Genomic DNA, 25,068 nt, shown 5'->3' with positions numbered 1-25,068 from the left:
AAAGTGATCAAGGTTTTTGCATTCTGGAGAGATATATTTATGAGTTACTTTCATATTACCCCATTTGAAATACAAACACACAAATGCTTCTGTATCACTATACAAGTGTTTAAGCTACTATTTGAAGCAAGGTTTTAAAAATGTGTTTAATAGGGGCTTTTCCCCAATGTTTTGGATTCAGAATTCTACTCAAGCTTCTGTTTTGCAGAGGGAAGCTGGCAGATTTTATGAGGCAAGCTGTTTTGCAGCTTCCTCCAAGGGGAAAAAAAGCTTATGTAACTTCTCAAAATGAAAATTAAATCCTCTGTGTTCAGCAAAATACACAGCAATAATCTGGTATGACACAGGATAAATGCTTTGTAAAAATCTTAGGTGAAAATAAATACAATTACAAGAATATGCATAGTTGCAGAATCAAAAAAATCTCTCATTCTTCCATTTTCTGTTTTTATTATTTTGGTTTATGTCTCATATTCTTGCATTTATCTGGAATCAAGATTTTATCCAGATACTTGTCTAGTTTTGTCTCAGTTGTTTGATAACTTTGATAACTGTATTTTGAATTTAAAAACTGTGGCTTTTCCCCATTATGTTTCTAATAACAATAATTCACCTTTATGTGAATGTACTTCCTGTAAAAGCAGAATATGTTTTCTTACAATGTAAAATGCATTTGGGATTTAGGACTGGGTGTAGTGATTTATAAGATATGTGGGCTTTTCCCCTTGCTTGCCTAGCTCTTTTTAATAATGTATCTTATTTAGTAGAATTCAATTTTTTCTCCCTTTTTTTTTGCTGTAAAAGGCACATCTATTGATACTGTTATAGCTTCTCAATTTGGCCATGTGCAATTTGTTTTTCATACATTCTAATGATTTGCACTGTGTAAATCTTCCTTGTACCACCAATATCCCACTGATTAAATACTTAAAAAAAAAAAAAGAAAAAAAAAGATTGTTCAGTTAGTTCCTTATGAATCTATAGTGGTAACTAGACAACCAGAAGGATGAGTTTTAGTTCCTGTTCTACAGTGTGGATGGGTCTGTTGCAATGAGAAGATGTTCTTACACTGTTCTGGAGAGCTACAGAGGTAGAACAGGATTGATTTGGTGTACACAAAATATGTGGGGATTACTGGAGAAAATGCAGTGTTACATTTGTGTCAATGCCAGCTAAAAAGTCAGCAGTATTTCTGTGCTCATGCCATAGTGAGAACAGAGCACAAAAGTACATCATCTAAAGTTCATATGCCATATTTCAGCTGATTTATTAGTCCTAAAGCACTTGTGGTAGAACATTATTTTTTACTTGTTTTTTTTTTTCTGTAAATAGTGTCCACACAAGGCAAAAGACTGGATGCATATAACCGGGCATTAAGAGTTACGCTATTCTGAGCAAATTTCATGAACTAATTATGGCAGAACACTGTGGTCTGAGAAATAATGTTCTTTAATTGTGTCTTTTCTTTTGGCTCCAGGAAGAGGAATGGTGTCATACCATGCACACAATAGCCCAGTCAAGTTTCTTGTAACAGCTACATCTATAAACAAAAAGAACAGAAACAAAGTGAGAAACAGCCTCCCTCCTGGCTCAGAACCTAAGGACGATGACCAAAAGAACGTTCTGCACAGTGAAAGACCTGGCTCTTCCCTTAGCAACGCCCAGGACACGGCAGTTTGGCTGGGGGATTCAGCAGGGTCCATTGCACAAAGAAGTGACTTGTCATCATCTTCTGGATCCCTTACTTTGTCTCATGGATCAAGTTCCCTAGAACACAGACCAGAGGACAGTAACATTTATGAGCTTCTGAAGGATCAAAATATCTCATTTAAAAGTAAAAGACAGAAATCTAAGAAAATGAAAGCAAGTTCAGTATTAGTAATTTCTGGTGGCCAAGGACACAGAAGAGTGAACAAGAAGACCAAGCAGCAGCGACAAGATGAACTAGTGTCTTCAGTGATGGTCTGGCAAATCCCACTATTAAATATCTAACTGAACTAATTCCAAGATTGTTTTTGCTATTAAAAAAATGTGATATCCTTTTGTGGCTAATGCCAGCTTAGGACCCAAGCAGATAGGCTTTATACACCTGGGAGCAATTTCAGTAGGCTTGGATCACAGGATTAAGCGTGCAAGACAGTCTTCACATCCTTAGAACATTCTGCAGTGTTAGAGTATTAGAAAATGTTTAATTATTGGTGCTGTCTTTGATACTTGGGAAAAAAAGGAATGTTAGGGACTTTAAAATGGTTTTAGAATCTCTTACCTTATTTATACTCACATTTATAAATATCTTAATTATGTTCTATAGCACTTAGGGAAGGCAAGGAAGACATGCCATGTCTCATGCTGGATTCTGCTTGCATAAATCAGTTGTTTCTACTTTTTCCAAAGTGACATATTTTGGAAAGAAGAGTAGATTTTGGCATGGAAGAGTAGATTTTAACAAATTAATAAATATTTTTAAATAATAAGTAGTCTAATGTGAGCTAGTATTAATTTGGCAAAAATTATAATAGCTTAAAATTTCATTCCACATACCAGAGTTTGGCTGGAACAAAACTGGCTAAATTAATTAATCAGTACTTTTTTATTTCAACATAGAACATAGATTTTTTTTAAATACTAATTTCTAATGCTCAGTATTATTAGAAGTGTTGCAGTACAAAAAGCACATTGTCTTGGTGTGATGTGTATGCAACTTGGTTTTGTTATACACAAAGTTGCAAGGATGTGATGGCTTTGGGCAAAGAGAAAATACAGATACAAGACAGCTGTGCATTGTAGTGCTGATAACATCCTCACTCTGCAACTCAATATCAAAGCTAAACGTGGATTGTAACATTTTTAAGGAGGCATAGACATCCAGTAAATTAATAATGAAGTTATTAATTAGTGCATTAATTGAGAAGATATATATATACTAATATAGGAATATCTATAGGAAGTACAGGTAATCACTCTAAGTCCTACATTAGCTGAGTTGTGCTGTGTCCCCAGGCAAGCATCTATCAAATAATGTCACAGTGCAACAGCAGAGATATGGCCATATCTGAGCAGCAAGCACTTCTTTTCACCCAGTTTCAGCAAAGCACAGCCCTCTAAATGGGTATTGGGAAAGTGGGGTGCAGAGCTTCATTCTATCAGGCAAGTTGTCACTTTGGTACTGTAAAAAGGATGAATTCTATGTAGGGACCTGACCAATGTTTTATTCATTAATTGATGTATTTCCAAAGGAAACTTTAAATTTAGGATTTGTACTGAAATTGCCTGTTGCACAAATCTCTGCACATGTGAAATACAAGCAAAAGGCTTCAGCCCATAAAGACATTGCCAGAAATGGTGATTTGCCCTGAAATGGTTTTTGCTACTTCTAATTCAAAGCCTTGATTTTACCGTTTTTTTTTTTTAAATTTGCTTAGTTTAAATCACTATCTAAATCACTAATAAGGACAGTGTTTCCCAGCATGTGCTATTTCAAGGCAAACAGTACTAGAGACTGAAGTATTTTTGTTGGATATAGTAGTAGGGTTGGGGGTTTTTAAATGATGTTGAAATTTATTTTCTTAATTTTGCAACAGATCTGTGCACATCTAAAATTTCCAATTTGTTTGCTTTAAAATGCAAGCCACTATCATGGTGACTCCAAAATCAGTGTGTAGGCTGGCTGAGCAAGTTTGACAGAGCACTGGACTAACATCAGGTCTTCCCTGATGCCTGACACCAGTGCGGGGGACAGAAGGAATGCTTTGACTGCTAAGTGGCACCAAAATAGGCATTTCAGAATCAGGTATGCATCCTGGTTTCAGAGGCTTTGCCCACATCTTCCATTGAGTCATAATAGCATGGATTTCAATGAGTCACAAAGGATACTTGTTATAGATGGGATTGTAGGCTTAGGATCTTCATTACTGTTTTGTGTTTTTCTTCCATGTCTTTTGCTTTGTGTCTTGCAACTTCAGTTGGGTATTGTCAGTGTTGGCATAGACATAGTGTTGGCTTGAGTCCTGGTAAGGAAAAAAAAAAAGGAAAAAAGCAGAGTGCCTCTAAGCCAGGCAACTGGCAACATTTTCCCAAACTTTTCTTCTCCTCCCTGACCTACTGCTTAGGCTCCCCTAGCTTGAGAGATCAAGGCCAGTTTCATTTTATATACTCTTCCATAGCTATGGCCCTGGGAGCTGCTCTTTGCCCACTGTGTGGAAGTACTACGTTGTACAGTTTAATGTATGTATGCTGAAAAGCAAGTTAAGAGATTCTTCTGTGTATAAAGCATATATAATCTAGTATCCCTTGGCTCTGCTGCAGCAAAAAGACCACAGGTTTTATTTTGCATGTTCCTCAGGCATGGTATTCCACGTCCCTGCCTTTAGGACTGGAGAATCTCATCTACTCCCTGATAGATCTTGATCAGTAGGAGCAGTAAGTAAAGTCCACCACACACTCAACTGGAAATCCATGCATTGCAGGATCCCCTAGCAGTAGTTCCTTGAGAGTTGTAGAGACATTTATCCTGTTAGTTAAAATGTAATTTTTTTCAGTTCTATCTATGGAACAAATCAATAGAACAAAGTACAAATTTGCTCTTCTGAAAGTACGTTGGAGTTTTGCCAGTGATTTCTGTAAGAAAAGAATGGGTCACTCATCCAATTCCCCTATTTTGAAAATATCTATTTATCTTACTAAACTGTAAAGCAAAAGAGAAGCTGTATGTCTGTCTTTAAAAATACATATTGTCATAAACTAGATTTTAGTAATTAACTGAGCACAAAGGGCAATGTTCCTTTTTGAAATGCAACTTTCTGGTATTATGTTACTACAAAAACAGGCAGGAACCAAAGTTTCTCTTACAGCTGACAAATAGTCCTTATAGCGTTGTAGACTGTGCTGCTCAGAGGTTGGATTTTGCTTTCTGATACTGCTTTTCTAGATTAATAGAAGTTATGAAAATAATAGGAAAAAGGGGAGCAAATGTTACCACTACAATATATTCTATATATGTTTTCTAACACTTAGTAGTGTCTTTTGTAACATGAGCCATAAAACTTGTGTATTTATGTTCAAAGTATGAATTGAGACATATGTTGAATAAAAAATACTATAAAAATTAACTTCAGAAGAACATCTTCAGTTGTCATTTTAACTAGAAGGTTAGAATATGGGTCATGCATTAATGAATAATATGGACTCATGCAAGAGAAAATAGTATATGTGGTTAGGATTACAAAGATGAATTTTTTTTAGTTTTATATTTCTGCAATTTAAATGCCAGCAAATGCAGTTTCTGAAAATTATGCAGTCATTTATTATAAGGTTTGATTACTGTATCAGTAGATTCAAATAGTGTCTAAGCAGTAGAATTTCTACTATGCTGTGTGGAGTAAGCATCAGCACTTGGGCAGCATGCATGCTGCATAAAAATGAGAAGCATTAATTTTGAAAATGAGTATTGCAGAGCAAAGGCTTTAAGAGAAGAAATTAATTTTCAGTTGTTAACAGGCAATTCTTTCTAATTAATCTGCCCTAAAGGATGCATAATCCCATGATTGTGTTTAAATACAGAGACTTGTATTTATCAGACTCAGCAATAGCCTTTTCGAGCATACCTGTGCTAGTATAAACAAACAAGAGCATTTACTGAGAATTCTTTGGTTGCTTGAAAGCTGCCTGTTTGCTCCTGGCTGTATACATCTCTTTAGTACATGATTGTGAAAAATATCAAATCATATGAGTGCAGGATACCTGTGCACACCTGGAGACAGATTCTGTCCCAATGGGAATTTACAGTTCATTATCTATGGTGACAATCTGAGGGCTAAAATTGCTTACTGCCACTTTGAGAGAAGCCTGAATATTGGGAAGGGTTTCCTGAACTGTGGTTCAGTACTTAAATTTCACTGTTCTATTTCTTCTGTCCTGTTTAATTTTCTAACTGCATATAGACAAATTGGTTTTCGTAAAATGCATTTGCAGGTGAATATCAGTCATTTGAAAGGTGCAGCTGTAATGGAGCTGTAATGCATGAACTACTCTGTATTGCAATGAGTGACACCATGGAACTGATAACAGTATTTTTAGATTGCTTTACATAGCTTCATAGTAATAATACTTCACATAATAATAGTCCTGTTAAGAAGGCAGATTTGTATCTGTAGCTAGGAAGAAAATAAGTTGAAAAGCATTTGCCTGACTTGAAGCTGTATGGTGAGTCTGTAAAAGAACACAGATTAAAGCCATTGCTGCTCTCCAAGCCCATGATTAGTCCTTTAAACAATCTCTTCCTTGCAGGTGTCCTGTACATGTGGTGGTGGAAAATGTCTGTGTGAGTAAAGTGGCCAGGACTAGGGCGGCAACTGGAGCACTGAGCTGTGATCACAGGTAGTAGTTGACTGCTGGGGTTGAACATGACCTGGGCTGCTCCTGTCAGACAGCACTGGCAAAGCCACTTACCTGCTACATATTAGGAACTGATTAACTATGTTAATATAAATTGTGTGGTGCCATTTGCAGAATAGGCTTTCTGCCTCTAGTTTCTTGATACTGATGCAGCCTTTCTTGTATCCATACAACCTTCTTTCTGTTCGATGGTTGCCTAAAAGTCTGGAACTTGGGACCTGTCAGGAGATAGAAATACCTACTAGTATAGACTTGACATGTACCATACAGGTACCAAGCTGGTATGAAGAGTGCCACTGTTAATCTGGGATGGTTCATCAGCTGCTTGCACCATGCCACAGCTCAAAATTCTGGTCTACTTCCTATACTTTTTAAGATTCAGGGGCTTTATAGCTGTATGTAGAATCTACATGCTGTTTCCTCACAAATGCAGCATGCACACTGCCAGATCTATCTGCTATTCAGTTTGAGAAATCTAGCTAAAGATTTTTCAGAATTAGTTGCTGCTGTTTTTCAATTGTGCTTCCTAGATTAATAGCATTTTTTTAAAAAACTACCAAATTGCAAAAAACACTTTTTCCTCCAAAAACAAATAGTCAACAAAGCAACACCGAAACAACTTCAGATGAAAGGATTAGAAAATTTCCTAGCAAATTAAGATTTACTGTGTAACTCCATTTGAAATGCAACAATGCTGATATATGACCAAAAGCGCTTCAAGTGCTTTGGCCAAGCTCCATAAACCACACTATAAAGCAGTTAGTCTTTCACAGCATGACCTTCAAAGGTGTTCAAAGGGATTTTTTTCTTCCAGCAAAACCAGCCTTGACAGCAGAACTGCAAGTTCTACTGTTGTACATATTGTTATACTCCAATGATAATCACAGTTATCATTAGTGTGTGTCCCAGCCTACAAGAGGAGCCAGAACACCTAGGATTAAAATGACACACCTTGGGGGAGATAAAATCATAAGGATTTACTGGAAATACAATTTCAGGAGTATTTTGACATCAAAAGGCTCAGCTGAGCCTCCAGCAGAGTTTTCTCAAAGCACTGAAGTACCTGATTTCCACTGAAACTTATGTATCTTAAATGCCCAAATGCAGATAACAAAAATGGTTTTAAATTGAAAAAACTTAGCTACAGAAGTTTCATTTTTCCTTTCTCTTATTCCACATTGGAGAGAAACTCTGTGGGTTTCAGCTTGAGCATCAGGATCACCTTTAATGTGGGTACAAAAACTGAATTCACTCACGCCTTCCAAATCAAATTTCTTAAACTGTTTCCTATGGGCTTTTCTGGTTTGCTCTATTTGTGTGCATTTCAAGTTGCAGAACACACCTGGCAGACTACACTAACTAAATGCTTTTCAGTGTTCCCTTTCTATTATTAATTAGTTACTACCCAATTAATTTCTATTAGTTGGGTAGCACAGACTGCATGCTTTAATAAGGAGGATTACCCCCAAGATTTCTAAGAGCAACCACTCTTCTGCAATGTTGCTCAGAGCAGCCTATGATGCTTTTAGTCCTGATCACAAGCAGCTGACACCATCAGTTAACTTAAGCTGCATCTGCACTGCTGAAGTGCAGAGCGCTGCAGAGGTTACAGACACACGCTGTGAGGCCATATCAGGTGGGATCCATGTGCCAGCCTCCCCTTGCCTTTCAGGGGAGCAAAGCTGGTTATAGCCTTTGCCAATACATGGTAACATTCCATATGGCATTTGGGGAGAAATGTACAGATAATGAGGTATTTTGCTCCACACATGTAGATGAGACAGGTGATGGGAACAATCTGTGGCTGATTATGGCTGGGAAGAAACGACTGGATAAATTCAGCAATGTAAAGGGCAAGGGTCGGCTCTTTATTTTCCCAAATTCTTGCGGGTTTTATTTTTAGCAAATTAACAATGATGTGCACATTTTCTCAATTGTTCATCTAAGTAAATGTGTGTTTTCCCTATCTTTTAACTTCATCAGATGCTTTCAACCTCATTAAAAACTGCTCTACCTGTTCAGATCACACTTTTGGGTGGCAGATATTGATTAATATTGGCATTGAGGCCTTTTTTCTATGCCTTTTTTTTTTTTTTTTTTGCAATTTTCTTAAATTAAAACCAATATTCATTTGTCTCTGGTGCACAGAAGTATGCAAACCAACACTGAAATAATATTTATGATTTATTTTTCCTTATAGCTATAAGGCTCTATCTGCTACAAGCTGATAACCCTCATGGTGCAACCAGCACTTCCAATTCTACTATCTGGGTGTATTACAGGGATGTCTGAAAAATAGTACATGCAGATCAGCTTGGCCCTGCATCAGATGAATATAACATATCATGTGTGACATGTATACAGCATGTATAGGTTTTGTATTCCAAATATATAAGATGTATTTTAGGCATCTTTGTTCAGCAGAAATACAATAATTATTTGGTCTGTTCCAGCAATACCATCAAACCAGCCCCTGAGTCTGTTGTATTACAACACCAAGAAGTATTTCACATGGGAATGTTCAGCTGTTCATAGAATGAGGAAAAGAAGTCAGGTTTTATTTCCTATTTGTGTTGTTTTGGTTTTACATGTTGGCTTCTAGCCTGGGCACTGTAGGGAACACAGACATTAACTACTACCACTGAGTATCTGTCACTCCAGTAATCTATTCACAGAAGGAATTCCAGCAAGTTTCAACTATTATCTGTTCCAGAATTTTGATGCTACAACATTTATTTTTTCAATACATCCATGTACCAATCCAAATAATAAACAAACAAACAAACAAAAAAAAAAAACCCAGCCAAACAATGAACGCAGAAATCTAAAAATAGCCATAGCCTACCAGCAGCTTTACATGTGCAAAGGCACTGGTGGCAAGTCTGTGGAGACATACCAGTCCTGCCTAGTGTGCAGGACATGTGCCCACAATGTGATGGACTCAGTGAGCAAAGGCTGCAAAGCCCACCTAATTAGCTGGGTAAATAATTGAGCATAGACCCATATGCAGTCCCGTGCTGCCATGGGTGCACTATCTGCATGATTCTACTTTGCTTACTTGTAGAAGCTAGCCTGCATATGCTGTGAGCTACCCTCTGAACCTGTTATCTAAGGCTTAACGTTTCTTGATTCATAGGATGTGGAGTGAATATTTCATCTGGATAAAATAATTATTTGGTTAAATTATTCCTAAACTCCTTAAATTAGAAGTTCTGCCAAGAATCAACCATCTGAGACTGGAATTATTAATTTTTAATGTGATCTACTGGCTAATTTTGGCTGAGGAGCTGTGCGCTCGCTCCAGCTACCGTGATGGCCCAATCGTGCAAGACAGTCTACAAGCTGGGAATGGCAGCAATGCAGCTGCTGGTACAGCCAGTGGGAGAAAGAAAAAAATAAATATATTACCTTGCTCTGGAAGAGCATGGCCCTGATAAGCTCTGAGCAGATGTGCTCTGGATCAGGATGCTGTTTGGTGACCCTGTCATGATAAAGGCTTTCAGCACTATTGTCTATTTCTGCACTGGAGACACTGTAGCATTATGCCTTCTAGAAGGAATACTTTGTTTTGTCTGATGAGGATTACAGAGGTGTGCGAGATAAAAAACCTTCCCATTCCTATTTCTTCATTTGGATTTTTCTTTTTAACCAGAGAAACACTTGATAAAATTCTTTTGTTCCAAACTGTATTTCCTTTTAATTACTGAGCACCACTGCTGGTATGCGAGAGACACAGAGTATGGGCTGCATGTCCAGAAGGAATTCTGCTGTATGTGACTGAGCAGGGGCCACCTGAGGTTTCTGGGGCAGAGCACAGCAAATGTTTCCCTTCCTGCCTCTACTCAGCACTCTACTGTTGTTATCCCAGGCTAACTGCCCCTTGCAAAACACAGGATCTCAGCAAGTCCTGATGGCCAGTAGCAGCATTACAATAATATATCCGTCCCCTTGAATATTTGTCACATCGGCTGGGCTACAGAAATGCATTTCAGGCACCAAACTACGTATCATGTAAACTGTGTGATACCTGATTTCTTTAGGATAAGGTCTTTTCTACACTGGGACAATGATTCATCTCATGCAAATCAGGCATTTAAAAATTGTCTACAGCTGTACCAGACTGACTTTACAGCTAATGGAGAAAAATAAGAAATACCAAAAGGTGATTCACCACATCCTAAGATAAGATGTCAAAGATAGGTGAAAAAAATTGCCCTTCAGACATAGTTATTTCTGTACATTAGTTATAAATGGAGCCTCAGGAACTCAGGTTAACTAAGGAAATCAAGTGACTAAAGCTGAGATGATTTCCCCAGTGTGTGTCCCAGTTTTTTCATCACCTCCAGTTCTATGAGAAACTGTGAGGTTAATTTATGAGCAGCCTTATTCTCCATAGCAAGTGTCCTGGCCTATGATCCACAGAGCTGCAGTATTTTGCAAAAATTATGCTTAGAGGTCAGCAACTCCTTTTTATTTGTTTATACTAATGGGTTTAATGACAAAGGAGCACAGGGAACTGTAAAGAAACTTGGTGGGAAGAAAGTAGACTGAGTTACAAAGTAAGGGAATTTTGCTGCCCACAGCTGAACTTCCATAAAGGTCATTTTCGCTGATCTGCTTCTGGCAATGTTCAGTGAGGGCGGAGAATGAAGTCTGCAGCAGCCAAGTGCTACCTGACTTCTCAGGCTAGGATCTCCATGGAATTGGATTTTGTAAAGTTCTTCTGCTGGCTCCATCCACAGGGCCCATAAAAACACATTGTTACTTCCTACCTACTACAGGTTTTCAAATGGTCTCCACAAACTACAACTCGGTGTACACTCATACTGGAATGTGATGTGGCAATTAAACCTGAAGAGAAGCTAAGAAAATCCAGTAGTGGTTAAAATCGTTTTGTATTCAGAAAGCGTGAGTCAGAATGATATGATCTCAGATATTATACTGCTGCTACAGCCACATAACTCTCATCAGTATGAATAGAAGTCAGGCACCTTAAGGAGAGACAATACTCCAGAGTATAACAGAGATTTTAAAAGTGAAGATAATTTCCCATACTGTATCAATTGTCTAATTTTAGTATCATCTTGAATTATATAGCATTTAAAGTAGCATGAAACAGCAAGAATATTAATTCCTGATGTCAGAGAGAAGAGTTATTTCTGGCAGGTTTTAATGGATCTACTGTACCATGTACACAACTTACATTCCAATCTTGTAATGGAACGAAATCAGGGGACAGTGACAAATTTACAGTTATACTAAAGCCACGTGCTGTGGTTTCAGTCTCTTCTAAAACCCTGGTGACACTTTATGATTGTTGCTTATCTATTTTATAGCTCCCAGAAGAGCGCTGCCTCTCTCAGTCGAGATGAGACACGACCTCTGCTTGAACACCAGCCTGCTGGTTAAGAGCTGCTCTAAGTCAGAGCACAACGTGACTGGAGCCAAGGGTTTCAAGTGGTTACAGTTATCCAGCACTGCATGCAAGTACTTTAGTTTATTAAGTGCTAAGTCAACACATGAGAGTTTTTAGCACAACTGATGTCAAAAAGTAGAAGCTATGGGACAAAATGAAGTAGAAGACACCCAACCACACTTAGCCATCACAACCATGATGCTAGAACATACAGCTGCAATGGCCACACTGCCAGCATAGAAGCAATTAATTGTCAGGTTAATTTGAGACAGGAGGTGGTAGTGGCTTTTCAACTCTGCTCAGGAGTGTCTCCCAAGGCCAGGAGCCACTTACTGGGCACTGCAGGGGAACCAGTCTGACAGGTCCCTGGAGTCCCTGGAGAGGGAAAAAGAGAAAAACTGCAGATTAATAGTGTTTTGAGGCAGCAGTATCATAGGAAAACTATATGCTACAGAGACAATACGATATATCCCAGCACCAGAAATGGGTCAGGGATTAGGGCAGCATGTCTGCTGTCTTGGCAGAAATCAAACTGCAGCCTGCAATGGGACTTGAATTAGGTTAGGTACCACTGCCTGTGTCGGGAGCAGACTCAGAGTCCAAATAACATAACGTGAATTGTTTTATAAGAAACTGAAAAGCGGGTTTAATTCAGGGAATCCTGACGAGAGTCTCAGCTTTGAGGCCAGGAGAAAATGGGAGCTTGGTGCCAGTTGCACCTGGCCGCCACGGCGTTGCCCCTGGCCGGCAGGCACAGAGCGGCCCGGCGGCTCGGGGCGGGCGGCTCGGGGCGGGCGGCTCGGGGCGGGCGGCTCGGGGCGGGCGGCTCGGGGCGGGCGGCTCGGGGCGGCTCGGGGCGGGCGGCTCGGGGCGGGCGGGCGGCGCCGGGCCCGCGGCGCTCGGGGCTCCGGCCGGGGCGCTGCGCTGCGCCCCTGCGGCAAAGCCCCCGGCCCTGCCTCACGCGGGGAGCGGCGGCGCCGCCCCGCGCACCCCGGCACGGCTCCCCGGCCCCGCCCGGAGCTGAGGGCGGGCCCGGCGCTCCCCCCGGCGCCGGGGAGGGAGCTTCTCCTCAGCGCGGGCAGGTGGGGCCGCCGCGCCGCCCGCCCGCCTCCGCGCCGCGGGGCCGCGCCTGCCCCAGCCCGCGGCGCTCCCGGCGCGGCCGCTGCCCCTCGCCGGCAGCCGCCGGCAGCAGCAACAGGTCCGTGCCCGCTCCTCCCTCCGCCTGCCGGGCGAACAAAGGGGCTGAGCGCGGCCCCTCCGCCAGCCCGGCCCTGCGCTTCGGCCATTTGCCCCGCCTGGCACGGCGGCGCCGCCGGCCGCCGCTCCCGCTGGCGCTGCCGGGCGAGAGGTGAGCGGGGGCCGGGGTCGGAGCCTCGGGGGAGGGCTGGTGCCGGCATCTCCGATAGCCGCGGTAAGGACCGCGACGTGGAGCCGCGGCAGCGCGTGTGTGTGAGAGGGGTTGCTGGAGCACTGTCAGGTTTGATCGTGTTTCTTTTCTCTTCCCTCTGGCCCCCTTAATCCACCTTCTCTGGGCAGCGGGGAGCCTGGGCATATCTCCATATGCCTCCTCCTTATGTCGCAGAGAAGCCAACCCTGATGCCTACGTATTTTATTATTATTTTTTTATCCTGCTGACCTGTTAAATACAGTAATGACTTTGTAGCGTTTAGGGATGTGTAACAGCAGGAGATGGCTTTCCGCTATAAATTCTTCATGGCGTGTTACCCCATCCTGCTAAAAGCACACGCAAGCCCTGGGTGAGCATACGCGTGCAGGATTTGGCAGGGTGGAGGATGCTTCAAAAAAAACTTAAACTGAATTTCAGTAGGTAGATTTTTATATCTGGTGATTTAAACCAACAAAAAGCAGACTTCTGAACCCAAACTTACACGTAGCATAGAAAATGATATTACTAAATCCTATAGCCTACTTTTTTCACCCATCAAGAAAAAAAAAAAACCTCTAGAAATAATAATATTTTGTAAAGCTTGTCCACAGCAATTAAACCAAATAATAGAAAACTGGAGCAAAAAGCTAGGGAAAAAAGTAGGGCAATAAAAAATAGAATAGCAATAAAAAAGAACAATCTTTCTGTATGATCTGAGAAGCAAAAGGGCTTCTCTGTTTTCCAGGGACTTAACCATCTGTCTCCCAAAAAAGAATTAGGTGGAATGTTCATGGAAAATAATAATTAAATTGTCAGTAGTATTGATAAAGCAATATTTCCTCCCTCATTTAACTGTTTGGCCCATTCTGCTTGTTCTGTGTTCTCTTCCCAGGGCCCATCACACTGCATTTATTCACTCTTTAATTAGGACATCCAGTGCATGCCAGTGGGATGCTCTGGTCATCCACTGCTAATGGCACTGTCTGATGAGAACCTGCCAAGAGCCAAGGACTGGTCCCATGCCTGCCCCAGCTCCTCTGTGCTCTGCAGGACTCGCTCCTGGCAGTGGAAGTTAGTGGTGCAACTTAGAAGCTGGAGTTTGCAGGACTGCACCTTGATAATGTCAAAAGGCTGAAATCTGTAGTAGCTTCCTTTCTTTTACAAACGCTGTGTTTGCATCGCTTTTCAATATAACAAATAGTCCAAAGAGATGGACAGACTTGAAATGTCAATAAATATTAGAGCACCATTATTTGGCAGGAACATTCAATTAAAGTCATTAACTGGCTTTACTATAGTAAAGCAGGATTATAGTATTTAGGGCTGGCCTAGGTTACCATAGAGATGACGATGTGGTGAGATGACTGCATCCAGATCCTACTTACCAGGGGTTTCAGCATCCTGTAGTATCCTGTTGCAAGAGGATATTAGGGGCAGCTGACTGCTAAAGAAGGGTATAATAAAACATGAAAGGAAATCCTGCAATTTCTTTCAAGGTAGAATTAAACTTTTTTTTTTTAAATACTATTTTTCCTTGGTGGGATCCTTTGTGGATTTTGCAGGGATTTTTCTGTTTATCCCTAGTGACACTGTATAGCATTGCAGTTGGGAGTCTGTTTCTTGCCTCTGAACAGAAGCAGAGAAGTCATTTTATGCCACTTCACATCCTTGAAAATACCCATTTAAAAAATGAGCCAATTTTCATTGTATTATATCTCATTAGCCTTCTCAGGACATGACATTTTTACTCTTGGTGTTTTATTTTTCAGTGAAATTGTCATCATCTATTGTTTCGGCTTCATGTTTGGTCTCAGTCTTGTTTTGTCAGTGAGCAGGCATGATTAGTTCCTTTCATTGAAGAAGAATTACTTTATAGCAGTTCAGGATTTGACAGCCAGTTTAACCTTATGTGTGACTGAGCTCTTATTGAGCAGAAAGGGAACCAGCTCTTTCCCTAGCCTGGGCTGTACATTCCTGCCAATTCCCTGGGCCAGAACTCCTTACCATGTGACAACACAGTAAATGCACAGAGATTTTTCCTTCCTCCTGCACTTAATTAAGCAAGCACTCAGTTTACACTGCAGATGTTGGCATTACAAGTGGGGCTAGTTCTGTGAGCAGTGTTTAAATCTGTAACTCTCTGCAGGATCAGGACCAATTGATTGGCAATGCTGCACCCTTTCCTTCATCCTAAAATGCTCCATGGATGCTAACTGGCAGTTTTTGCTTTGGAAGCATTACAAGACTGGGTCAGTATTGTATATGTTTTATTGAGTGTTAATGCAAAAAAGAGCTGGTTGGGTATTTTTTTCTGCACTATACATTTGGTATTTCCCAGTTTATTTCTTATATCTCATCAGCGAGGATAGCAGGATTCATGATTGGTTAAGTCAGTTTGTTTAATGCAAAACGAGCATGAGAAAAAAAATCCAGTGGTTCTACAGATTTTGCATCGTATGTCAGGGAGATAAGAAAGATGTGTCACATAAATGCTTTTCAGGTGTGATTTTCACAAGCTGCCATTGCTGTGCCTCTGGCTGAAACTGGTTGACAGGCTTTTTTAACTTACTTGGAAACATGCCAGAAACCACAATCTTTCTATACAAATCAACACATGTTGGTCAAGCAGCTTCCATGCTGTTATGTTGTCTGTCACAACATGATTTGAATTAATTGAAGTTATTTTACATTTATGCATTCATAGATTAGCACAAACTCTTAGTTGTTTTTCTGGACACTTACTCCTCCAGGAATACTTAAGGAGCTAGGTAAGTTTTGCATTTCAGCTTTGGATCTCTAACTGCTGGCAGGATCCTGGACTTGTGAATAATTTCAAACTATCAACCTGTCAGAGTTTCACAATAGTTCTGTCTTTTTCTTCTTGAAAGCAGTTCCGCTTTTTTCTCTTTCCCCCTTTCTTGTAAGTAGATTGAAAAAACAGGCCCTTAGCTCTGGAAATGACCTATTATTTCTGCAATCCATATTTTAGGTGTTAGACAGTAAGAACTAAAAGCCAACCCTTTGCTGCAGGAGTGGCATGTGAAACTAATGTTCTGATTCTGTCAAAGACAAATCTGTTTTTGGGAGAGTTTTTCTCTTATCCTGTAGCTTTCTTTCATCTTTCCTTTTACTGCAACTCACTGCATTGCTTTAGTTAAAAAAAAAGCTACCGTTTGTATTTGTCTGTACAGTTGTGGTGGATTAATCCTGGCTGGATGCCATATAGCTCCTAAAGCTGCTCTATTACTCCTCAGCTAGACAGGGGAGAGAAAATTAAGTGTAAGTCTCGTGGGTCAAGATAAGCACAGTGAACTACCACTCACCAGCTACTGTTACAAGCAAAACCGAGCTGACTTAAGGGAAATCAGAGTAGGATAATGAGAAATAAACCCAGATCTTAAAAACGTCTTCCCACCATACTTCTCTTTTTCTGAGGCTTAACTATACACTTGAATTCTTTACCTTTTCCCCACCCCTTGTGGTACAGGGAGAGAGAGACTGGGCATTTGGTCAGTTCATCACATTGTCTCTGCTGCTTCTTCTTCCTCACAGTCTTCTCCTGCTCCAGGAACAGGAGAAGGTTCTCCATAAAATTCTCCAGCATAAGTCCTTCCCATGGGCTGCTGTTCTTCACAAACTGCTTCAGCATGGGCCCTCTGTGGGGTCAAAAGTTCTGCCAGCAAATCTGCTCCAGTGTGAGCTTCCCACAGGGTCATGGCATCCACAGCATCCACCTGTTCCCATGTGGGATCCTCCACCAGCTGCACATGGATCTCTTCTCCACTATTAACCTCCGTGGGCTGTAGGGGCAGAGCTGCCTCACCATGGGCTGCAGGGGAATCTCAGCTCCAGCGCATGGTGCACCTCTTCCCTCTCCTTCTGCACTGACCTTGGAGCCTGCAAATCTGTTTCTTTCACATATTCTCAGTCCTGTCTTCTCTGGCTGCAGTCTGCTCCTGCGCAGTAACTTTTTCCTCTTCTTAACTCTATCATCCCAGAGGCACTGCCACCATCACTGATGGGCTCTGCCTTGGCCAGTGGAGGGTCTGTCCTAGAGCTGGCTAGCACTGGCTCTGTCAGACATGGGGGAGCTTTTGGCACCTTCTCACAGAAGCCACCTCTGCAGCCCTCCCATTGCCAAAACCTTGCCATGTAAACCCAGTAGAGCAGTGTAAGAAATCCAGATGCTCATGAAGTTAATGGGAATTTTCCTTGACTGGAGCGGGGTTGGGATTTAAGGTGATGGCAGACTCTGGCTTTATCAAAATTGTCTGTGAAACTTAAGTGGCAGTTTCTTGTTGCAGGCTACTATCACAAGTATCTTCAAAGCCATGGAAGTGAGCAGTACACAAACATACTTCTTTGACAGCAATTGATAATTGAGTTTTGAATTTTGGTTTCCACAACAGATGCACAAACAGCAAAAGTAAATGTTATTTGAGTGTACTGTAGTATGAGCTTTGGAGTTTGTCAGTGCCATGTGTCCCAAGAAGTTTTAAATTTTGATCTTAGGAAAACAAGGGTAAAGACTTCATGTGCATTCATGTGATAAAACTCACTGATGCTGCTTCTTGTTCAGAATAAGGTCTATACCACTCATTCTATGTGAATGACCTTTGAGACAGGCAAGAGAGTTGGAAGAATCTTTTAGTCCAATATTTGGACAGTATTTCTGCCAAGACATTTTGCAGCCTTATGGGAAATAAATACTTGGATTTTACCCCTAAAATCAGGCAGCTTTTCACATGACAGTGGCTGAAAAGCCTCAGTATCTGCTTTGAGATGTTGCTGATGTGTATCTAAAATCTTTCTAGTCAGAAGCAACCAAAGTTTAGACTTCTAACTGAAACATCAAAATCTCTAAATGGTCAGAACCACAAACTAGGATCCCTGAATCTAAGCTTTTTCTCACAGCTCCCAAATCATAACCGTAAAACCAAACATCTCTCTATGTTCAGTGTTCTAATGTAAAAGTCTTACTTCTTATACTGGCTCCTAGCTGTACACCTCTGTCCAAATGGCAAACTAATAAATGCAAGAATAGCACTGTGACTGTTGAATATGCTGTATATTTAACTGCATGCATTAGCAACCCTTTATTCTGTAGCACTTGAAAATGATAAGTTTGAGTCATGGATTAGTCAGACATACTAAAGTCTTCTACTCTTGTGTCAAAAGTCCAAAAGCAGATGGGACAGTCCTGTGTTCATAATCACCCTGCGTGGTTGTGTAGCCGCTCTGAATGTCTCTTCAGAAAGAGCAAGGATCATTTTGGGGAAGGAGAATTCCAAAGTGAAAAGCAGTATGTACATTTCTTCAAGGTATTCAGGATGATCTATTTGACAGCTGCTTTTCCATCAAGGCCATTGGCCAATGAATAGATGTGAGGTGAATGATCTGAGCAGAACAACGTTTTGACCTAATTCATCCAGAAGTTACTGGCTTGATACAAGAATAAAATTCTTTGGCCTATTCTTGCAGGAATTAGATTAGATAACCAGGCAATCTTTACTGTCCCTTTAATTTAGATACCTGTCTGCCTTGTTCAATGGAAAAAACATTATAGTGGGAGATACTGAATTACCTGCTCTAAATTCTTGTTGCAGAAGTTGAGCTTAGTCAGAGAAATTAGTGCCAGAAAGCCTTTGCCTGAAAACTCAGGCCCAGCATATGAAGTTCACATTATAGTAAAAAATGCTATGTACCCCAGGCAGAAAGTGTCAGCCCATGAAAATAAGAGTATTTTAATAGAAACCTGTTTTATTTCTGTCTCAGAATGGTCAGCAAGTGTTAGCTTCTACTAATTTAAACAGCATGCATTAAACTTTCTCTTTTTTCCCTGTTTAGTTCAAATGATTATATAAAGTCATTTCATACTTTGTTAAGCCCTCAGTTGCATCATTGCTGCTAAAAGCATTCCCATTGTTTGGTGAAATCTGGGCGGACAGCCTACAGGTACTCTTGATAGTGAAGGCTTGCTGAAAAAGTCCCTATGACTGCAGCATGCGTTTCTGCTTTGCGATCAGCACAAGTGGTTTTCAATCCTAGCACAAGTCAGAATGGCTTAGATCTCCAGGCAATATAGCTGAGCCCTGACCCACTAAAGGCTATGGGAAGAAATACAGAAACTTCCTTTTTGGCAGGGAGCAGAACTCAGGATTCTTCTTTCTCACTCTCAAAAACATTTTTTATTGTTTCTCTGAAAAATAATAACTGCTTTAGTCTGAAGGAGAGTAAGTCTTCTTTCATAAACTTGATGGTTTGGGCACTTGGTTTATATTTGGGGGTTTCAGTCTTGTCAGGCAAAGGAAGGGATAGTGACAAGTTCCCGTGGGGTTTGGTCAGAGCTCTAATTATTGTACAGAAAGTAGCAGCAAAAGTCAGTACTGCTATCTTTTAAAGTAATTTAGGTATATTTTGTAGAGGATTCTGGGCTGAGGCACCCAAAGCAAGAACTAAAGACCCCTGATTGCACATGCTAAGCACTTCATCACCATGGTCTTTAGTATTTTTCTACTGACTAGCCCTTGATAGCTCTCATGAGCTTATCTTTAAGGATCCAAATCAATTGGCATCTAATTGTACCCACCCATGCATAAGTGTGCAGAACCTGTGTGTATGTTCCAGATTCCATTCCAGGAGCTGGTTGCAGGTAGATCAGCAGTGCTGTGCAGTTCAAACACACAGCATCGGTCTCTCTTGCAAGAGAACTGGGAGGTGCATCCCACCCACAGATTAATTCTGTGTGGGAATTTGGCCTTATGTCTATCCATCTTGGCCTGATTTTAATGAAATGAAATCAAAGAAGTAAAACTCCTGTGAGTAATCTAGTAGGTCACAGTTATAGGACCAACAGCAAAGTGTACCAGCAGCATTTCTGCCATGGCAAGCTGATTCCTTTCCTTCTTTCAGATTAAGGCTGTCATGCTGGAGGCTTTGCTCTGCTATCTGATCTGGCTGTCTTAGCTCTTACATCTTTGCTACATTGCCAGCTGCCAGATAAACCTGCCCTCAAAGTCAGCTTTTGCCATGTTTAGCACTGTGGCTGGTCTCTCTGTATTTGAATCCAGTCCAAAGTCTGTGTAGAGACAATGTCTGCAGGAACCTGGAATTTTCTTGAAATCAAACTGCCTGTAATATAATTTTTACTTGCAGCTAGAATGACTGTAAACCTTAAGTTTGAAGAAGTATCTGGGCAAAGAAACCATATATGAGTTCCAAAAATGAGAAGGGTGCCATTCATTCCATATCTAAAGGACTTCTGCCTTTCTTAGCATCACTTACTTAATTTGTCAATAAACCAGTAAAACTCTTCAGTATCTAAAAGTGGGACTTTTTTTCTTTTAAGTACCAGATCTAGAGATTGTCTAGGGAAAAAAGCATTTTCATTATTGTCTACTCTTTTACTTTCTTTTCCTAGGTATAAGTCTCAGAAAAATTGGACTGTTTGCTTCCCTTTGAAGTCTGTTGTTTCCTCTCACGTTCAGTCTTTCTCAAGCACAATGGTGACATATTTTGGCAGATTTATGGTGCTTTGGGCTCTTCAATCTCTATGCCCTTTATATAATGATATAAAAGCAAAATCCAGTTTTATCTTAGAGCAGGAATTTAATTTCCTCCAAAAGTTGCCCCATCTTCTGTATTAAATGCAATACAGAGCAGGTGTGTTGGCAGGGTGCAGTACATTTATGGAGATCAAGTGCTGTTCTGGAATTCAGAACCAAGGCTGACTCGATACTTCCATTTTCAAAAATCTGTCTAAACAAATTTGCTTGTTTGCTTGACTTGGCTTCTCAGTGGATAATCTCCTCCTTCTTTGTTAGTACCAACATTACCACAGTGTTTGTAGAGACTTTGAATATGTTTGCAATTTGTTGACAATACAGTTTAATACTGAAAAGCATTTCTGCAGTCAACATTACCACATTACAGCACATTACACATTAATGCTTAAATGAGGCTTTTAATCATCACAAGCTGATGTTTTGCTTCAAGTCAGTGCTCCTGGTGTATGGCAATTTCCAGAATTTAAGGTCAGAAAGGATTTCTAGATCAACTAGTCTGCTCCTGTCTAGTTTTATTTACCCTTGCTTCCCAGATGCCTTCCAGCAAGGCACATATTCAAGATCCCTTTCATCACGTTAGAATAAGGATCTTCCTATGTCACATGAAAGGCCCATGAAGATCAGCATCCTGCCTTCTACATGAACCAGTATTGACAGAAGTGTGTGGCAGGATAAAAATGTGTATTTCTCCATGGGATACTTCTTTGTCTTTGAATATTTATACGCTGACAGTTTTCTCACTCAGGATCCTTCTAAGCTGAATGCACTTTTGGGTTTCATTCTGTAGATTTCCTTGAGCCCATCCTTCCCTCTCCCCATCAATTATGGTAAATTTTAATTAACCACAATATGCTCTTAACAGTCTTTTTTTCCGCCTCAGCAGCATAAACCTTTTGCTTTGTTTACACTTACACTTGGTTTGCTTAGGGTTTCTTCACCAGCCTAAGAAAGCCTTCAGCATGCAGAATTTTCATGTGCCTACACTTGTGCAGAGTCAAGTCACAGAGCAAACATACCAAGCCCTGAAGAAGTGTCAGCTCTGCCTTTCTCAGGCTGACTAAGGCTTGCTGTACTAGTTCTCCAGGCTACTAGCACAAACCACCTTTTCTCCAAAGCCATGTGGATGTTAGAGGGTTTCTAAGCTAGGTATCACCTTTTTGCATGGGAGCTGGTGTGCATTTTGGAGACAGAGTAAGTAAGCCTTTGTCTGGTTTTAAAGTGCTGTTCTGAGTCTCTCACTAAAGTGGTTTTTTTATGTCTCTGAAATAATTTGGTATCTTTGTCTTCACAGATTTTTAAATGCTTCTTCCAAAATGTAAAGCCTTGAGTGTACATGCTTCCATCCATTCAACCACCATGTTCCATTGTAAACATACTAATGCTGTAGAGGAAAGGTAATGTTTTCCTTGTGGGTACTCTGTATTTCCCTACACACATTCAAGGACTGCATTTATACTTTCATCTGTAGCACCATGCTGGTATGTTTGGTACTGCTATTAACTTAATGTAGCTGTCCCTAGAAATGATGGAAGCAACCTAACTTCAGTTTATCACAGACATGACCACATGCTCTCATATTTAGGAGTGTAGCTGTGAGCCCATGTGTAGAATTAGCAGCAATTCTGCATAAAAAGTGTTGTTACATTCAGTATGGTGTTGTCATGCCATACTTATCTCTTGACCTGTAATGCATTAGTGGTAAAGACACCACATCAGCCCTGGAGTTTTTCCCAAAGATATTGTAATCACTCAAAATTCTTTCTGAGTGGTTTTTTGTTGTCAGACTTTCTTTACTCTGAGGGATATTGGAGAGAACTTGCACTTAATCTTTGCTTTTGTAGGACTGTTATTTCCTTTTTGTTGTGAGAACTCCTGAGAGGCACTACTCCTCCCTAACTATTTCTGAAGAATCTAAACTGGAAGGAACTCAGAAAGATAGTTTCCTTTTTAGAGAATGTCTGTCTCTATGGATATCACTGTTAGGAAAACTTTTCTCTGGTCATGATGACTGTTTAGGTCTTTATATTTTTGGTTTAGATTTGTTAGCTATAGTATTGATTTAATCAAGCTTTTGATAATATTTCTATTATCAAAAATCTTATTTCCTCTCTCTCTTCCTCTCTGCCAAACACACACAGCCTTTTCTCCCCCTGAGTTTCTGATGAGGAATTGCTGTCCACATGGTTTTTGTGTGGTCTGTAGTCATAAGCTGCAATTCTTAAATGTTTATTTTTTTTGTGGTTGTATGAAAATATTGTAGTTATGAGATAAAGACCAATTTATACCTCTATTACATGTTGTCAAAAAATTAGAGCACATTGAGAGGTCAAAATTTGCATCCACACGAGTGTGAAGGCAATACTATAAAAGCCATATATCCAGCAGTCAGGGCAAGGCACTAGGATTGTAACATACCTAACTTTAAAAAAGGGAGAGAAAAAAATTATTCTTTATGCTGTTTTTCTTGAGGTGGCACACTGAAAGACAATTGTACTCTTTTCTTAAAAATAGGAGGTTAATCAAGTGGTTAAGATTTAGAGTTTAAATCTGTAATGAGATCCAATAGTACAGGACCTTTCAGAGAAATGGCATCTTCATGCTCCAGATATTTTCCCCATCTGCAAAGAGAACATTTTTTCCTCCAAATTTCACAGATCTACTCAGTGACCAGGAGTGTTGCAGACTATTTCTATAAGTATGCAAACCACTCTACGCTTGACACTGCCTAGATTTCACCCTGGCCAGTTCTACTTTCAAGTCATTGTTTAGTTTTTAAAATAAATATAAGGGATGTTATTTCTCTTTTGATGATCCTTCCTCTTTAGACAGTACACAGAGCCTTAATCATCTCAATCAGATTACACCCCTATCCCAAGGGACTTCTCTACTGAAGTAAAAATTTGGCAGTCCAAGTTTTTATAAAAGCATTTTTTCTGGACTAAGGTGGAGCAGAATGGTATTCTGTCATTTCTGAACTGGTAAGTTTGTTGGAGAGGATAGCCTGTTTATGTAAATTAGAGTTGCTTATGGTAGGGAAAGCACTGCTTTTATTTACCATGAGACTGAGTCAGAGCTGTTTCCATTTGTGAACTGGAGAGAAGTAACCCAGTTCCTCCCACATGCACATATTCCCCGGAGAAAATGGGTCTTGCTGGAGGAGGTGGTTTGGATCAAAGGCTATTGGCACTGCACAAGAAAAACGAGGAGAGAACAATTCAATACAAGCATTTAATTGGATTTTATCAGAAGGACTGCCAAATGAATACAATGCCAAGAAACTTTACCTGCAGCTCTTTATTACAGTTTCTCTGTCAGAAAAACTGTGCCTTCTTATCTGTGCTGTTACTTGAGCAGTGTCTCACAGCATTTGAGGTTGGGGCCACACAGTCAGGGTATTGTGTATCATTGCCAAGTCTGTAAATACAGTTCATGTTTGTTGGCAGCTCCTCTGTCCATCAACATTACATCATCCCTAGACCAAACCCATGATAATAAAAACATTTTCAGACCAAGTAATTCAGCTTCTGACTTAAAAGTCCCCAGTATGAAAGGTGACCTCAGTCCATAGGTACCCTGTACTCTCAATAGATTGCTTCCTTTTCCAATACCTATCCTGTTTGTGAGTTTTGAATAAATGTTAAAACTAAGTTTATTTAAGCCAAATGAGATCGTCGGGTGGTCAGATTCTTCTGAATAATCACAGGTATCAAGTATCTTCTGCAGTTCTGTACTTCTTGGATATTCTGTGTTGCCAGAACAGCAGTACAACTCTTTGATCACTGTAGGTAAGAAATGAATGGAGGAGGAGTTCAGTATTGTATTTCCATCAGGCCCTTTCAGCATCTTCCTGTTTCATACTAAAGCCATGACCTTTTAACTCAGATCAGTCGTGTTGCTCAATAGTGGCAAGGTTCCACTACTTCTCTGAATTGTTTTTTCAGCTTCGTCTTTGTGTAATTCTTGTATTTCGTTTTCAGCTAGACAGAGGTGCTGGGATTACTGTCATGGTCATTGCTGTCATGGTCACTGCTATCATTGGCAAAATCCTCCAAACCCTCTTTCAGCTTTTCTAAGTCTTGAGCTTCCCCATATTGTTCCTTGTTGCCTTAATTGTATGTGGTACTTTAAGTTCTTCTCATGCTCAGCATAAAATTCAGCATATTCTTGGTAATTACCTTTGGATATGCCAGAGGATAATTTTCTTCAGAATTCTGCTGCTTCCCATTAGCAAGCAATGCCATCAGTCCTTCCTTATCCTTGCAATTCCTCAGGGGAATTGTAGTGAGTTAACACAGACATTTGTTAGA

The 25,068-nt window shown here is 40.4% G+C and overlaps 1 protein-coding gene and 1 long non-coding RNA gene across 7 annotated transcripts in view; one reads left to right on the top strand and one right to left on the bottom strand.

Annotated features, from left to right (window-relative positions):
• The window catches only part of ARHGEF10 (Rho guanine nucleotide exchange factor 10), a 123,285-nt gene extending 117,038 nt beyond the window's left edge, over positions 1–6,247 (top strand). For all 6 annotated transcript variants that reach the window (XM_021551229.3, XM_021551228.2, XM_031504434.2 and 3 more), the window contains one exon: positions 1,478–6,247. In XM_021551229.3, the coding sequence (XP_021406904.1) occupies positions 1,478–1,992 (515 nt within the window). In that variant the 3' untranslated portion in view covers positions 1,993–6,247. The remainder of the gene's footprint in view (positions 1–1,477) is intronic.
• Positions 3,957–12,604, bottom strand: LOC110482178 (uncharacterized). Its single transcript, XR_002467373.2, has 3 exons — positions 12,379–12,604; positions 12,143–12,184; positions 3,957–4,007 (listed from the first exon to the last, which is right to left on the bottom strand). It is a non-coding gene; the product is annotated as an uncharacterized LOC110482178 (long non-coding RNA).
• Between the last annotated feature and the right edge of the window lie 12,464 nt (positions 12,605–25,068).

This window comes from Lonchura striata, chromosome 3, assembly GCF_046129695.1.
Source record: "Lonchura striata isolate bLonStr1 chromosome 3, bLonStr1.mat, whole genome shotgun sequence".
Taxonomy (NCBI): Eukaryota; Metazoa; Chordata; class Aves; order Passeriformes; family Estrildidae; genus Lonchura; species Lonchura striata.
Note: the sequence above shows the minus strand (reverse complement) of the source record. Positions and strands in the feature narration are given on the sequence as shown.